At 34.5% G+C, this 17731-nt stretch overlaps 1 protein-coding gene and 1 pseudogene across 1 annotated transcript; one reads left to right on the top strand and one right to left on the bottom strand.

Annotated features, from left to right (window-relative positions):
- The first annotated feature begins 571 nt into the window (after positions 1–571).
- On the top strand, positions 572–2910 carry MEF18 (mitochondrial editing factor 18). Its single transcript, XM_011012856.1, has one exon. The coding sequence runs from the start codon at positions 669–671 to the stop codon at positions 2805–2807; it is 2139 nt and encodes a 712-aa protein (XP_011011158.1). The 5' UTR covers positions 572–668; the 3' UTR covers positions 2808–2910.
- A 5376-nt stretch (positions 2911–8286) lies between these two features.
- LOC105115828 (mediator of RNA polymerase II transcription subunit 33A-like) lies at positions 8287–16501 on the bottom strand (annotated as a pseudogene).
- Between the last annotated feature and the right edge of the window lie 1230 nt (positions 16502–17731).

The raw sequence follows: 17731 nt of genomic DNA, 5'->3' as shown, positions 1-17731 counted from the left end.
AGGTAAGATATAGGCCTACAACTTTCATATGGAGCTCAAGATCTAAAAATGTCATTTTCAAGTCCTCTAACCTTGACATTTATTGTTATCATTGTTTAATCCTTATATTAATAATCAATCTCAAAGTTCTCATCATCTTCTTCTTTTTTTTTCCTTCTTTTTCTTTATTATTGGTATTACTACTATTACTACAACTATTGCTATTATTGTTGTTGTTGTTGTTGTTGTTGTTGTTATTACTATTATTATTGTTGTTGTTATTATTGTATTATTATTATTTATAATTTGTATAATTAACTTCCTTGTGATTCGACCCCGATCTTATCGGGTTATTTATTACTTTGACACTCCTATACTTGGAAGAAAATATCAATCTTTTAGTCGTATCAATATATAATTAAATCAACTTCAACACAATTTGATTTAACATATATAATCATCAATTAATTTATTAAATACATGCATAAACATGTAATTTACATATGAAACTTTTCGTAGTTTTTTATTTTAAAAAAAATAACAACACCCATATATTTTCTTTTACGTTAATTTTTTTTACTTGGCATACCATCACTAACCTCCGACTGCCTTACTCTTAGGGAAAAAAAGTTTTCGCTCCAAAATCTGTTTCTTCCTTGAATGGACACAAGTTCTCATGGTTCCCTTCCATGACCCAATCTTTCAAGCTCAGATCTCTTCTTCGCTCTCTCATTTCCTCTCCTCCTCCTCCTTCTCCAACACTCACTTCTCTTAAATGGGTCTCTACAAAAACCTCCCCGGCCCCACTTCTTCAATCACAACAATACCTTCTTCACCATATCCAACATCTGCTCTCTCTCAAAGCACACCAGAAAAACTTCAATTACGAGCGCTCTTTAATCTCAGCTATGAAGTCCTGCGCAACAACCCATTTGGCTATCTCTCAAGGCCGAGGCCAACAAATCCATTGCCTTGTTTTAAAATCAGGCCTTGATTCAAATACTTTCATACGAAATAGCTTGATTAACATGTATTCCAAATGTGGGTTTTTCGGTCTTGCAAAATCATTGTTTGATTGGTGTCCTAAGTTGGACCCTGTGTCATGTAATATAATGATTTGTGGGTATGTGAAATCTGGGAATTTAGATGACGCACGCAAGTTGTTTGAAGTAATGCCTCAAAAAGGTTGTGTTTCATATACTACGATGATAATGGGCTTTGTTAAAAATGATTTTTGGGGTGAGGCAATTAAGGTTTATAAGGAAATGAGAAATGTGGGTGTGGTACCTAATGAGGTGACTATGGCAAGTGTGATATCGGCTTGTTGTCGTGTGGGTAGGATTTGGGATTGCAGAATGCTTCACGGATTAGTTATCAAGATGATGTTTGACGGGTTCGTTCTTGTCTTAACGAATTTGTTAAACATGTACTGTGCTTCTTCGAGTTTAGGAGAAGCGAGAGCTTTGTTTGATGGGATGCAAGAAAAGAATGTAGTTTCGTGGAATGTGATGTTAAATGGGTATTCCAAGGCAGGGTTTGCCAATTTGGCTAAGGAAGTGTTTGAGATGATTCCAGATAAAGATATTGTTTCATGGGGCACAATTATTGATGGTTACGTTCGAGTAGAACGGTTAAGAGAAGCTCTCATGATGTATCGTTTGATGGTCTTTACAGGGTTGGGACCTAGTGAAGTAACGATGATTGATTTAATTTCTGCATGTGGGAGAGCAATGGCAATTGTTGAGGGTCAGCAATTGCACTGCGTTGTTGTGAAGACAAGTTTTGACTGTTATGACTCTGTGCAGGCGACAGTTATCCATTTTTACTCAGCTTGTGGCAGGATTAATGAGGCTTGTTTACAATTAGAGTTCGGCAATAAGGACCATGTTGCTTCTCGAAATGCTCTCATAGCAGGATTTATACGAAATAGAATAATTGATCGGGCAAGGGAATTATTTAATGAGATGCCTGAGAGAGATGTCTTTTCATGGAGTACGATGATTTCTGGTTATACACAAAATGACCAGCCTGGCATGGCTTTGGAGCTGTTTTATGGGATGGTAACTAGTGGAATCCGACCAAATGAAGTGACAATGGTGAGTGTTTTCTCCGCAATTGCTGCTTTAGGCACTTTGAAAGAAGGGAGATGGGCCCATGAATATGTGCATTATAACTCCATCCCTCTAAATGACAACTTAAGTGCTTCAATCATCGACATGTATGCCAAATGTGGTAGCATCAACACTGCCTTAGAAGTGTTCTATCAAATTCGAGATAAGGCATCTACTATCTCGCCGTGGAACACCATAATATGTGGGCTGGCCACCCATGGACATGCAAAATTGTCTCTTGAAATATATTCAAACTTGCAAAGGCGCCATATTAAGCTCAGTGCAATCACTTTCATTGGAGTTCTTAGTGCGTGTTGCCATGCTGGGTTGGTGGGGCTAGGGAAGAGCTATTTTAAGAGCATGAAGTCCAAACACAATATAGATCCTGATATCAGGCATTATGGTTGTATGGTTGATCTCTTGGGCAAAGCTGGGCGAATTGAGGAAGCCGAGGAACTGATTCGAAGCATGCCTATGAAGGCTGATGTTGTTATTTGGGGTATGTTGTTGTCAGCATGTAAAACACATCGTAACATAACTATAGGAGAAAGGGCTGCAGAAAATTTGGCCAAGTTGGATCCATCTCATGGGCCAAGTAGAATCCTTTTATCCAACTTATATGCAGATGTGGGGAGGTGGGAGGACGCTTTTTTGGTGAGGAGAGTTGTGCAAAGCCATAGAATGCATAGATTGCCGGGATATAGTGGTGTTGTGTGATACGAAGGTACTAGCAAAATGATATATGAGATTTTTTCTTAACACCGTTTTATTTTATTTTATTGAGTATAATTTTTTATTTAATTAGATAAAGTTCAAATTTTACTAGAATCTCATGACAATTGAAAGTTATTGTTCAAGATTTATGATATTTTTCTAATTAGTTTATAATTTTTTTCTATTTAATTTAAGAATTTTTTTATTATTTTTTTTATATTTATTAAAGATGTTTTTTTCTACTTTGTGTAGGACTTCATTACTTTTCATTGATTTTCATATTTCCATGTTAGTTTAGGTAAGTTAAGTTTATTTTAGAAATTGTAAAGAGAGATAGATTGCCTGAACAGAAAATATTCGGTAATAAAATTTTGAATTAGAATTTTTGTGTGATCGTTATTTAATATAATTTTGTGTTCTTGTGCTTATTGTGTATCTTGTGTTTCTTATATCGATATCAATTAATGTGTTAGCTAGTATCAAAGTTGAATGATTTCATGTTATTGCTTGTTATCTGCTACAATCCCAAGTTAAATTGTTTGTTATGTAATTTGAATTGGAGCATGAGTTTTCTCTAACCCGAAGAGACTGATTTATAAGAATTTTTTTTTAATACATAATTTTATGTTATTAGGCATCACTTTCAATGTGAGCATGAATTGAGGTAAAAATTTGCTAATAGATTCTAAACGCCTTGTTTTCTAGATAGTAAAAATTTTACTTGAGAAGACCTTTTGATAATGTTAAGAAGTTATAGTTTGAGATTTGCTATATTTGTGTAGTTGGTTTAAGATTATTTTTCTATTTGATTATTTTTTTATATTTATTTAAGATGTTTTTTCCTAGTTTGTGTAGGACTTTTATTATTTTTCCTTTATTTTTCATGTTTTCTTCTTGGTTTAGGTAAGTTTTTAGGTTTATATAAGGAGTTGTAAAGCTCTAGAAAAGTAGATTACTTAAATGAAAAATATTCAGTAATAAAATTTTAAATTAGAGTTTTTGTCTGATCCATATTTGGTATAAGTTTATGTTCATGTACTTGTTGTCTTTCTTGTGTTGCTTTTTTATACATCAATTCGTATCAAAGTTATGTATCAGTTAGTATCAGAGCCCAACAATCCTAAGATATTGATTGATATGTGTTGCAATCTCATGTTATTTTGTTTGTTGTGTGCTACTACATAATCATGGCTTGAAGAGGTTGCAAGGCATAACTTGTTAGGGTAAGAAAGGATAAGGAGACTCCCCCCTTGAGAGAAACATTCAAAAACTGGTGATAGAAGACATACGAAGACAAAAATGCAAAATCAACTCATTGACCGGAGATAATAAGTATGCAAAGACAAGTTGAAAAACTATCTCGTTGATTAGCAAAGATGAGAAAGAAAATATTGAAAGATTATGAGAAGAGTGATCTGGAATTCATGACTAGTTTTAAGAACCCATTTCAAAGGTGTGAGTAGAGGATACAAGTTCTTAATCGAGATAAGTATCGTGAAGATTTTGGTGATCTTGTTCATGATGAGATAAATATTAATTGGTATTCTCTACCAATTTATGATGTTTATTTTATATGGTGATAATGATATCATAAATAATAAAAGTAATGGTAGTGATGATATTATTGATGATGTCCTTGACGATAAAATAGAGGTTAAGTGCAAAGAAAATATGGAAGATGTTCAAGAAAAAAAATTATTGATTTAAATCATATTGATCTTTTTTATTACAAGGTTAATGTTATCTCAAAGGTATATGTTTTTAAGTGTTATCATGTAGACATAACAAATATTGGTGAAGCAAGTTTAAGGTTGAGAATTTATTACATTAAAAGTCAATGGATGAGAAATAATTTGTCAATTGATGATTCTTATACAAGTTTTAAGATAAAATAACTTAAGTTGATGTCTAAAATTATTATACACTTGACGTGCAAAAAGAAAAGGGGTTGTGGAGTTTTGATTGAATATTCATGTAATTGAGACAAGTGCAATTTGAATTTAATGATGAGTTCTCTTGAACTTAGAGAGACTGATATATGAGATTTTCTTTCTTTCTAATATGTAATTTTATATTATATTACACATAACTTTTGATATGACCATCAGATTGAAGTGAAATTTTGCTAGGAGATTCTCGAAGTCTATTTCTTATTAAATGAAACTTTTGCAAGAATTGGAGATTGGGAAAGGCTTCCAATAATGGCAAGAATTTATGATTCAAGATGTTCAATATTTTTCTAGTTGATTTAATATTTTTTTTCTCTATTTGGTTTAAACTTCTTTTATTATTTTTTGAGATTTATTTAAGATGTTTTTTCTTAGTTTGTATAAGACTTTTATTACTTTCCCTTTATTTTTAGGTTTCTTTGTTAGTTTATGTATGTTTTAAGTTTATTTCAGGAGTTGTAAACCTTTAAAAAAACAAAGTACTTGAACATAAAATATTCAATGGTAAAATTTTAAATTGGAGTTTTTACATGATTTCTATTTAGTATAATTTTGTGTTCTTATAATTATTGTCTTTCTTATATTGCTTTCATTTGTGTCACAAACTCTTGAGTATGCTTAGGGATAAGACCACTATTTAACGGTCTTAAAATGTTTGTCATGTGACTATTTATGGTGTTAATTTAAGGAACAACACACTCAAAACAACTCAATAGAGGTTGTTTATTGGCATTGAAAATTTAATGTTGTCAAGTGGCCATATGACATCAATTATAATCGATTTGCTCAAAGTAAGATAAATTAATAATGATCAATTTGCTTAGATCAAGACAGGTTAACAATTGTTATTAGAGTGATATGGAATTTGTTTAATATAATCAGTTAGTCTTCAATTATTATCTTAAAACAAATTGACACAATGAAAACAAAAACATGTATGGTTCGAAAAAAGAGTTTTGGAATGAATTCTTTTTTAAAAAAACATGAGGTAGATTTGAGATATATCTATATAAAAACAATAAATATTATTTTTATCATTAAAATATCTCCATAAAAAAATTAATCTGTATAAAAAAAATTAATTTCAAAATTATCCTGTCTTTTTTTAAATAAATAATCCTATTTGTTTTTTAGTCAAAAACAACAATTGCATTTTCTTCTTCTCTTCTATTCTTAGTGCAATGTTTCATTTTCTATTATTCTAAGTTTTAATTTTATTAATTTCAAACTTGTATAAGACCTATAAGAATGAATGGATTAAGAGTGATCTTTTGATCATGGATGGAGAGTTTATTCATCTTCCAAGGTCCACATTTTGTTCAATATGATTCTTTGACAATAATCAATATAATATATATATATATATATATTTTATTTTATTATATCCTAGCTACTATCAATCAAACAAAATACAAAAACATGAATTATATTTCTTCATATTTTATTCAATATTTTTTTATACACCACTACAAAACATAATTTTATCTGTCTCCTATTATATCCTGTCTCTTATTCTATCTTCTCTCCTATCTATTCCAATTGTTTGTCTTTTGTATATCCCAAAATACAAATCAAATATTATGTTATAGCCTATGAGGCATTTTGAGACATCTTAAGCCGCTGTAGAGGAGTTATAGTTTATAATCTTTTGTTATAGATTAGGCTTAACTATCCTCAACGTCAACGCTTTGCTGTAAGGCTGTATTGTTTCTGTTTTAATTTTTTAAGCAAAACAATGATATTCAAACTTGTAATATCATCAGTTTTAGTTAACTCAAGTTAACATGACAAACTTGTAATCACAATAATCAAGGTCAAGTTAATATGAGATATCCAGCTAAACTCACTATCTAAATTATAAGATTAAAATAACCTGATAAAAAAAATCAAGAGATTTATAAAGCCCTTTATAAAAAAGAATATCGTGTTAACTTCATAAACTCATGACTCTGGTCATTAAACCCAAAGTATTCAATTTAAAAAAAATCATGAAGTTTAATTCTTAATCAATTAAATATTAAAGGATAAAATTAAAAAAAAAATGCAATTATACAAAAGGACTTAAAATATAGTAATTCAAAGAATAAGGATCACAATTGAATAAATTTTTTTGTTTAGTTATACAAAGGATGAAATTAAAAGAATAATTATTTTATCCAAATTAATAAAAAAGTGAGGATCAAAATGAATATAAGAAGTAAAAAAAATGTTTTGATTGATGGGTTAAATTGAAAAGAATAAAAACATTTACAAAAAAGCCAAGAAAAAACTAGAAATCAAAACAATGAATGTCAAATTGAAAAGCATAATACAATTAATTTGAATTAAGATGTAAAATTGAAAATCAATAAAACTTTTATAAAAGGACTAAGAAACAAAATTAAAATTTCAAAAAATAAGGATCGAATTAGAAAATACAATATTTAGTAAATTAGGATTAAATAATAAAATTAAAAATAAATAAAACTTCTATAAAAAAGCAAAACCAAATATTCAAAATTAAAAAAATAAAAACAAATACAAATAACAAAAAGGCTAAACTATAATTTTATTGTAATAAAAAAGAAAAGAAAAGCAGAAAAAAAACTAACTAACAACAAATTAGATCATCATTGATGGCACACACTACACTTAAAAAAAAAGGACACAATTATGCTTCCATAGACATGATTGAAAGGTATTTTTTGATGCTTGAGAGGTGTCGAACACACCGCAGGAAAGGTGTTGATGCCTCTTGATGCTGTACATGTGCCCCATCTTTTTTATATATATTTAGATAGAAACTATATTGCCTATGATCTAACATGTTATTATTAAAAAATAGCCTTTGAAAAAAATATAAAAATATCCTTTAAAACTAGTTTTGATTTTGACTTCTAATGATGTTGATTTTGATTTCTAATAACATTTTGATCGTTTCAATATATTTTTTTTATTTTATTTTATCTTTTATGTTTGATAATATAAAATTATTTTTTATATTTTATATGATAATAATAAAAAATTTAATTTAAAAGTATTAAATTATTCATTGATATTCGTATTTAATTTTTATCTTTAAAGTTATTTAGATTTTTTCATTGTGTTTTTAAAATGGACAATGGCCATGATCAATTTAAAAATCACTAATACATGACATGAAAATACTTATAAGTTTTTTTTTTTTTTTTACTGAGAGAGAAAGAGACATCATTACACTGTTTACTTGTTCCAATAAACAGTGTAATGTATACCGCTGCAGTATTTTTTCCCATCAATTTTAGCTCGCGTTAATCTGCCTCATCAGACAAGAAAGTTCAAATCCGTTGGCAAAAACAGAGTCCTTGTGAACACATTGCTTGGACAGTTAACCAAGGATGCTGGTCAACAGTCTGTGGTGAAGAACTCTATATCACATGAAACTTTTGTACAAGATTTCGTTTTCTGTTTCTGGATAGTGTGAAAGCTTACATGTGAACAAAATTTGGGGCAGCTATATGTTAGAAAACTGGCTGACCTGTAAAATTAATAAATGGCATTGGTGAAACTGGAAATCAATATTGATCTTCGATCATCAGTTCCACAGCTGCACCCATAGTCTCCACCCCGCCAAATTCCATCAAAGCCAGGGCAAGCTCCTTCTCATTCCATTGCCTGAATTCTTTACTTAGTCTCTTCAAAACATCGTCATCCACCTCTTGCACCCAAGAAGGCGCGCAACCTACCATTAGGCTCACAACCAAACACAGACGCCCGCCAAGTGGCCCAATCACAACCAAGTGATATTTTCCCATCAAGTGCACTCGCTAGAAATTCCATGTGCGCACCTTTTGGACGCTGTTTTGATGATGACGATGATGAGTCAACTCCCAAAGCCAGTACCCCGCAAACGTACTGATAAAAACGCCAGTGCATACCCCCAAGCATGGCCACCATCCCCTTGGAACCTTCTTCCTGCTCGGACCAGTGAACAGCTATAAGCCAAGACGGCAATGTTTCTTTAAATAATGCCTGAACCAAACCTAAACCACCAGATAACCGTATTAAAGAGGCCCCAAGTGAAGCTGCAAGTTTCACTCAAGTCATTGCTGCAGTGAGTGAAAACTGTCCACATCTCAGTCCATTTTTTGATCTCTTCAACTTCTCTAGGGAGCCCAGTGCATGATATTTCTCTTACAGAAAGCATCATGAATGAAATAATGTCTTCTGTTATCGATGCAATATCTCGAATGCTTCGGTAAACACGAAGATAGAGAATTCCTGGAGCAACTGGGGATATTCCCCCACTAAAATGGGAATCAAACCCATGGCCAAGAAGAGCTCCAACACCACCATTGCTTGAGATGGCTGTGGCATTCTGACCAAGAGTTACAGAGAAGCAACGTTTAAGTTGAAATACTGCATCATTATTCTGAAGGAAGACAGTACGGGATGGGATGCAGAAAACACAAGGAAGTCAAACTATCGCTTCGTCTTTTGGGTCCACAGAGATGCCACAATTGGTATGCAAGGCCAAGGACAACCGGCTGCAAGGAATTCCAGGGCTGGACCATCCAAATTGAGAAATCGTTATGAGGCTTCGTCAATTTTATAGGTTACGGCGAGGCTAACAAAAGCAGCCAGGGGAATCGGAAGTGTAGCCAGAGAGCTCACACCTGTTGGAATGACAGGTCGTAAAATATTTAAGAAACCGTTTCTAGAAGATTGCTTATAGGAAAGATCTTACAGCAGTTTAATTGCAGATAACCTTGTTTCTACACCAACTAATAACGGTATAAAATAGAAAGTGCACTCGGCACATGGAGAGCAACGAAATAGGATAGTTGAGCTAGTAATATCAGTTATCAGGTGTAGTATAATGCTTTGGAAGCCACTACATCGAATAATCTGTTCACGCCAAACACATTGTGTGGTAGGTTAAAATGCTTTTCCTCCCCTCGCCCTTTCTTTTCTTGCCTAGCAAGGCAGCTCCCTGATGTTATTATTGCAAACCATGCACTCGGAAATAATAGCAAAAACAAACCTGCAGCAAGGCTTGGGACATCAACACCAGTAGCAGCTAATATTTTCCCTAACATTGGACAAATTTGCAGCAGGACTGGGCCAATCTGTACCATTCATAAATACTGGTTTCTGCACTCCAAGACTTACTTCAGCCAAGAAGCAGCTCACAATAGTTGCCAAAGATGCAGGGAGAAAATCAGCTAAATCTTTAAGGCCTGAGAATTAAAAAATTTTGAAGTTAAAACATGAAGCAATTGGCCAAGGCTACAATAGAAAATAACCTACTTTTATCATAAAGGGGTCATCTATCAACAAACGCTATCAAATAACTCTACCGTTTTTGGTTGCTTTTGTTATCAGCTCACATAAATAGGTGTCAATTGATAAAATCTAGGGCAATATAGGTAAGTGTTGCCGGCAACTTCCAGTTTCTCAAGTATAAGATTTTGGAACATCAGCTCTACAAATTTCAGGTTCCCTTTATGCCCCTGCCTATACAAATGAAATCAGACAGTCATATACCAACCTGTAGCCAGTTCACGGGGAGAAAGTCTTCCATGAGCATAGGCAGTCAACGCAGCATCAACTACAAAAGGAACAGCTTCCAAGATGTTACAAGCTGAAGGAGATAATGGCGGCTTTAATTCAAATTAAGTTACTGTATTAATTTCCTTTAAACGCATCGTTTGACTCTATCTTTAAAACTCATCGTTTAGATGAGTCCAATACGCATCGTTTTATTAAGGTCCTCTCGTTCTGTTACAAGAAGGGGAATTCAATACCAGGCAATATATAAACGTGTAACAGTCTGCATGAAAAAGGCAGAATATACAATGAGAAATAAATGAATTCCTGGAATTAAGGAACACTCCGAATGCACCTCTCCCTATTCACTATCACCCTTCTCATCCATGGCTCAGCAGTAAAACTGACTGCGTTCATCCCACAGCTCTTCATTGCAAACAGACGCCTCTATTGCAACACACTATACAAATTGGTTCTTTAATTGTGTCACACGTATCAACTGGTATCAGAGCTAACGATCCACGGATTTCCACCATGCCTCCAGAGACAAGAGCAATAAATCTTAAACGCATTGAGGACTCCATTGCACTAGAGTCGCAGGACCATAGCCAGAAGCATGAATTGTGAGTCGACATGTTAAAGGTGTAGTTGCTGAAGTTAGATCAGACCATCAAGAATCAAGGTGGTCAGATTCATGACATCAGGAATATGATGGACACTATGGCACAACAACTAGAGTTTACTCTGCACAAGATTTCCCGGGCTCCTGCAGCTCAAGCAGTAGCAGGGAAAGACCACCTCTGCACCCAGATAGAGTTGATATAAGAAACAAGGAACTAAGAGAGGACAGAGTTGCAACTTAGTACACAAACTCAAACATTTCTTTCCAACTTTCAATTGGGGGGGTGTACATAAGTGGCTGTTCAAATGTACTCAATATTTCAAAATTGAAGAGGTGGTCGATTCTGAAAAATTACAAATAGCTTTTTATTACCTGGATGGAATAGCCTTATACTAGCATCAAAACTTCTTGAGGAGTCTAGGAGATCAAAAAACATCTTGGGAAGAGTATGTCGAAGCTATTTGTTATCAGTTTGGAGAGAGACAGGATCATTTGGAGGAGTTGATAGAATTAAGGCAGAGTGGAGATTTAGAAGAATATATCCAAGCTTTTGATATATTATGAAATAAGGTTGAGATTAATGAGAAACAGGCATTGGTAATATTCTTAGGGGGCATGGAATTGGAAATAAAAAACACTATTAAGATGTTTGAACCCAAAACCCTTAAACATGTGTACAATTTAACCAGATTGCAAGCTAAAACCCTCACTCACAGAAAATCTCCCAGCTACGTGCGAAAGGCTACTAGCATGTGCACTAACCCTATTGTTAATAATTCTCCCATCTTTCCATTACAAACCACGAAGAACCCTGCGAACTTTCATACAAATCTGTCAAAATCACAACCAACCTAATGGACAACTAATCCTACTAACAGTACCTATTCAAACCCCAGTAACCCTACCAAATTTATCAGAAACCAAGAGTTTGAGGATCGAAGGTTGAAGAGTCTGAGCTTTTGGTGTGATGAAAAATTTGTGTTAGGGCATAGGTGTCGCAACAAAAAGGTGTACTCACTTAGTGTAACAAAGGAGGAGGTTGTAGAAGAAGAAGTCATTAGTAGAGAGGTCACACCTCACATTTCTTTGGATGTATTGGAGGGAACTGTGGGTCTAAATACAATGAAAGTCAATGGAAAAATGGACAAAACTATTGTATGCATTCTTATTGATTTAGGTAGCACCCATAATTTTTTAAACACAACAGTAGTTAGTAAGTTGCAGTATCAGTTAACTCCCATCACACTAATGATGGTTCATGCTGCTAATGGAGATAAGATGATCTATAAATTCATGTGCAAGGGCCTCAGATGGAAGATCCAAGGGATAAGTTTCCAAACAAATGTTTTTATCATTGACCTGAGCAATTGTGAGATGGTATTAAGAATTCAATGGCTTTCTCTATTGGGAGACATACTATGCAATTACAAACATTTTTGGATGTCCTTTGACTGGCAAGGATAGAGGGTGTTGTTGAAAGGAGAAAATCCACCCAAGTTTGAAAGCATTAAACTCAAACAGTTAAGTGCTCTAGTCAAGGATCACCAGCCAGGGGAGGACTATCTACTTTATAGCCTACAGTTCATAGAATTAGAAGAAGACTCCAAGTTCCACAAACCACAGTTTCAGGGCATTACAGATGCATTCCTACAGAGCCTACTACAGTCCCACTAGGATGTGTTCCCGGAACCTAAAGGATTGCCACCCGTGTGAGATCATGACAACAAGATTCCACTCAAGGCAGGAAGTGAAGCAGTGAATCTTAGACCTTATAGATATTCGAGGCTACAGAAGGATAGTCTAGAGACGATGGTGATAGAAATGTTGGACACTGGAATCATTAGGACTAGCAACAATCCTTTCTCGTCTCCAGTCATTTTGGTGAGGAAAAAAGATTCTACATGTAGATTGTGTGTGACTATCGAGCTTTGAATCAACTCACAATCAAGGACAAATATCCTATTCCCATGATTGAGGAATTGCTGGATGAATTGGCAGGAGCTACTATTTTCTCTAAGATCGACCTTAAATCTGGTTACCACCAAATTCGTATGGCTGTAGGAGAAGAATTGAAGACTACATTTCGTACTCACAGTGGCCATTATGAATTTTTGGTTATGCCTTTCGGGTTAACCAATGCTCCAGCCACCTTTCAAAGCCTCATGAATGAAATTTTTAGGAAACACTTGTGTAAGTTCATTTTGGTGTTCTTTGATGACATCCTAGTCTATAGTCAGACCTTGATTGACCATTATGAGCACCTGGAAATGGTTCTGGAACTATTAAGAGCTAATCAGCTAGTGGCCAGAGCTATTATATATTTTTTTCTGTCACACACAGGTGGAATACTTGGGACACATCATTACTGATCATGGCGTGGCAACAAACCCTCTTAAGATACAAGCAATTATGGATTGGTCGATACCCCAAAGATTGAAATAGTTGAGGGGTTTTTTGGGACTGACGGGTTATTATCACAGGTTTGTTAAAGGGTATGGAAGCATTAGTAAACCATTAACACTACTGCTCAGGAAAGAGGCAAAAGTGTGGAATGAGGAAGCTTCTAAAGCATTCAACTAATTGAAGGTCTTGATGACTAGTGCTCCTATTTTGGCACTCCCCGACTTCACAAAGACATTTGTGGTAGAGACAGATGCTTCCTTAACAGGTATAGGAGCAATTTTGTTACAAGAATGCCACCCCATTACTTTCATTAGCAAATCATTGGGTCCCAAACAACAAACTCTTTTCGTTTATGAAAGAGAAATGCTTGCTATTTTACATGCGGTTACTAAGTGGAAGTATTACTTGTGGGGCAGACACTTCCATATCCGTACTGACCACATCAGCCTCAAATATCTTCTTCATCAAAAAATGACTACCCCAGCTCAAGTTGGTCAAACTACTGGGGTATGACTATCACATTGAATACAAACAAGGACGAGAAAATGTGCCAGCTGATGCATTATCCAAGATTACCAATTAAGAATTATTTGCACTGAGTACTTCCATTATCTCTACAAGCTTGATGGAGGAGATTAGAAGTTCTTATGATACTGATCCAATCATTCAGACTATTCTTGCGGACCTACAACGTTCGATAGATTCTCATCCATACTATAATTGGGTTCATGACCATTTGAACAGAAAAGAAAGGGTGGTAGTTGGTAATAACATGGCATTGAGAAGTCAGATCATCTCCTTGTTTCACAACTCAGCCTTAGGAGGCCATTCAGGAATGATAGTGATGTCTAAGACATTAAGCAATTTATTCTACTAGAAAGGGCAATAGAAGCATGTTAGGCAGCATGTGCGTGAATGTCATGTTTGTTAGAGGAACAAGCATGAGAATATAGCCAGTCCTAGACTTCTCCAGCCCCTGCCTATTCCTATTGCTCCATTCATTGATATTAGCATGGACTTTGTGGAAGGCTTACCCAAATCAGATGGAAAGGATGTTATCATGGTCATAGTGGATCGTTTTAGTAAGTATGCTCATTGTGTGGCACTCAGCCATCCCTATACGACACCTACAATTGCCAGAGCATTCATGGATAATATCTACAAACTTCATGGAACACTAGCTACAATTACCAGTGACAAAGACCCTATGTTTCTTAGCAGGTTCTGGAAAGAATTGTTCAGCAACCAAGGAGTCAACCTTCATCATTCTACAGCATATCACCCACAAATTGACGGCCAGACCGAAGTGGTTAATAAATGCATTAAACATTATCTACGGTGCATGACAGGGGATTGTCCAAATCAGTGGGCAAGGTGGTTGCCTTTAGCTGAATGGTGGTATAATACCAACTATCATTTAGCCACCAAGATGACACCTTATGAAGTGCTATATGGGTTTTCCCCTCCCATACACATTCCTTACTTTCCTAAGGATTCAATAGTGGCTTTTGTGGATGAATATTTAACAACTAAAGAAGAAGTGATTCAATGAGTCAGGACACATCTTCAAATCGCGCAGAACAGGATGACTATGATTACAAACAGGAAAAGAAGCGACCAAAGTTTTGAGATTCATGATTATGTTTATCTCAAACTTCAACCATACAGACAATAATCAACATCATTCAGAGCATCTCAAAAATTAGCAGCTAAATATTATGGGCCATACCAGGTAGTCGCCAAGGTGGGTGCGGTGGCATATAAGCTCGATCTGCCATTTTCGTCCATGATTCACCCAGTATTCCATATCTCCCAACTCAAGAAACATATGGGTAATCGGGTGGTACAACATTCTCTTTCTATTATGGGTCAGGGACCAGCTTTGCAACCCCGGGCTATTTTGGACAGACGAATGATTCGGCACAACAACAGGGCGGTCATGCAAGTTCTCATTCATTGGGAAGGTTTCCCACCTGCAAATGCAACTTGGGAGTTCAATGAAGAATTGAAGCTCCGATTTCCAAAATTCAACCATGAGGACAAAGTTGGTTTCGAGTAGGAGTAATTGTTACAAGCTGAAGAAGATAATGACAGCTTTAATTCAAATTAAGTTACTATATCAATTTCCTTTAAACGCATCGTTTGACTCTGTCTTTAAAACTCATCGTTTAGATGAGTCCAACACGCACCATTTTATTAAGGTCCCCTCATTCTGTTACAAGAAGGGGAATCCAATACCAGGCAATATATAAATGTGTGTGATAGTCTGCATGAAAAAGGTAGAATATAAAATGAGAAATGAATGAATTCCTGGAATTAAGGAACACCCCGAATGCACCTCTCCCTATTCACTATCACCCTTCTCATCCATGGCACAATAGTAAAACTGACTGCGTTCATCCCACAGCTCTTCATTGCAAACAGACGCCTTTATTGCAACACACTATACAAATTGGTTCTTTAATTGTGTCACACGTATCACAAGATATCCCAGGCTGGTAATTTAGGTCGAAGCAGAATCATCATTTCTAGGTCCAGATGAACTACTGCTTCCAGAATTAATTAACACTAGTTAATGATTGGCTTCCACTACTAATCTTTGTGAACATCATGTTAAGAAGCACATTGACAATCTGATGAACAGGAGTTTCGTGAACAAAACCGGAGAGAGTTGCAGCTAGACATTTTTGATGTTGTCGATGTCAGACTTTTAATTTGGGAAATGAGTAAAAAAATATGGGTTATACAGATGATGTAGTAGCCACTGCTGAGAGTCTCCTCTTGTTCTGATCGTTGTGGACGTTTCTAGAAGAGACTAGGTGCAAATATTTTCGTACTGATAAGAGGTATTCAGGAGTTAGCCAGGATCCAAATGTGTCTACATCTCCCACTCCATGTTCAAGAGAAGGATGATTAAACCGCCATAGCTTCAAAAGAAGAGCAAATGCATTAAAAAACACAGCATGGGCAGTGTCTAGGAGACATCAGGCATGCATGAACCGAGAACCTCAAAGATGGGCATCAATGAGCATGCAAGTTGTAGAACTAGCAATAAAAGCATTAAAAAAAAACATAATGAGGGGAGAAGGGAGTATGCTTGTAGATGAAATTGTCAATGAAGTCATAAGTAGCTTACCATATAGGCTATGTCTGGTTAATATTACATGCTTTATATGCTCTCATAATTAGAAAAGGAGATTTAGCTTACCATTCATTACTCATGGTTTGCTTGTATGACTAATTTCCAAGTATAATCAAGTAGCCTAACCAATATGCAATGGTGATCTGTTGGAAAATAGAATCATCGAGAATTTTGATTTCTGAATTTTGTCATGGTATCAGTCATAGTTTTCTAATATCCCTCAATTAATTTTTTTTCTTTCTCAATCATAGCTTTAGTAGAAGTTAGATAATATTTGTGTCAGATTTATTGGCAATTATGCTACCTGAGAGTTTCAATTGAAGACCTATCTCAAAGATAAAACTTGTAAAGACATATAGATGGTAGCAGGAAAGAGGGATCGACTATAGAAGATTATATGATCAATAATTAGTACTTAAAAGTATATTTTTATCAAGGTTTTATATCATTATTTTGCACTTAAAGTATCAATAATTCCTTAACTAAATCATGCTTTATAATAACATATCTAATAATATAAGATACCTTTAATTTGTGGTAAATGTTCATCTTAAATGCAGGTATATCACATAAATAAAAGGAGTAATTAATAAGTTTAAGTATTGAAATTGAAAGGACAAAAAGATGGTCAAACTTAGAAAAGAGATGCTGGTGCAGTCCAAATTGGAATACTGTTTGGTAATTGATTTATATCTAGAGTTGTAGATCTTGGATTTAGGTCTAGTTTATATGGATGAAAATGTAAGACATAGGCCTACAATTTTCATAGGAGTCCAAGATTTAAAAAAGCTATTTTTAAGTTCAAATTATAGCAATAACGAAAAAGTTTAAATCTGTCTTAGGACCCAGATACTGTTCAGAGTTCAGAAAAGAGAAGATAAAAATTGTCACCAAGTCAAGAGTTGGCCACCCACTTATCAATTAGTCATCAAATCAATAGATTCCAATTTTAGCTTATAAAAAGAGGCATTTTCCATGCATTTAGGCATCTTGGTTTCCATATCAAGATTAATATGACCAAAAGATTGATGTCTTCTACCAAGTGCAGGAGTGTCGAAATAATAAAAAACCAGGTAAGACTGGGGTTGAACCACAAGAAGATTAATTGTATAAATTATAAACAACAATAATATAACAACAACAATAATATAACAACAACAACAACAATAATAGTAGTAGTAATACTAATAATGCTACTACTAATAGTAATAGTAATAATACTAGTAATAATAGTAGTAGTAGTAGTAGTAAAGAAGAAGAAGAAGAAAAAGAAGAAAAAGTTTATGAGAACTTTGAGATGAAA

The sequence above is a fragment of the Populus euphratica genome, unplaced genomic scaffold (assembly GCF_000495115.2).
Source record: "Populus euphratica unplaced genomic scaffold, PopEup_1.0 scaffold782.1, whole genome shotgun sequence".
Taxonomy (NCBI): Eukaryota; Viridiplantae; Streptophyta; class Magnoliopsida; order Malpighiales; family Salicaceae; genus Populus; species Populus euphratica.
This window is presented reverse-complemented; position numbering and strand designations above follow the sequence as displayed.

Excerpts from the sequence above, each read along its gene's own strand:
- MEF18 (XM_011012856.1), top strand. The coding sequence starts at position 669 with ATGACCCAATCTTTCAAGCTCAGATCTCTTCTTCGCTCTCTCATTTCC.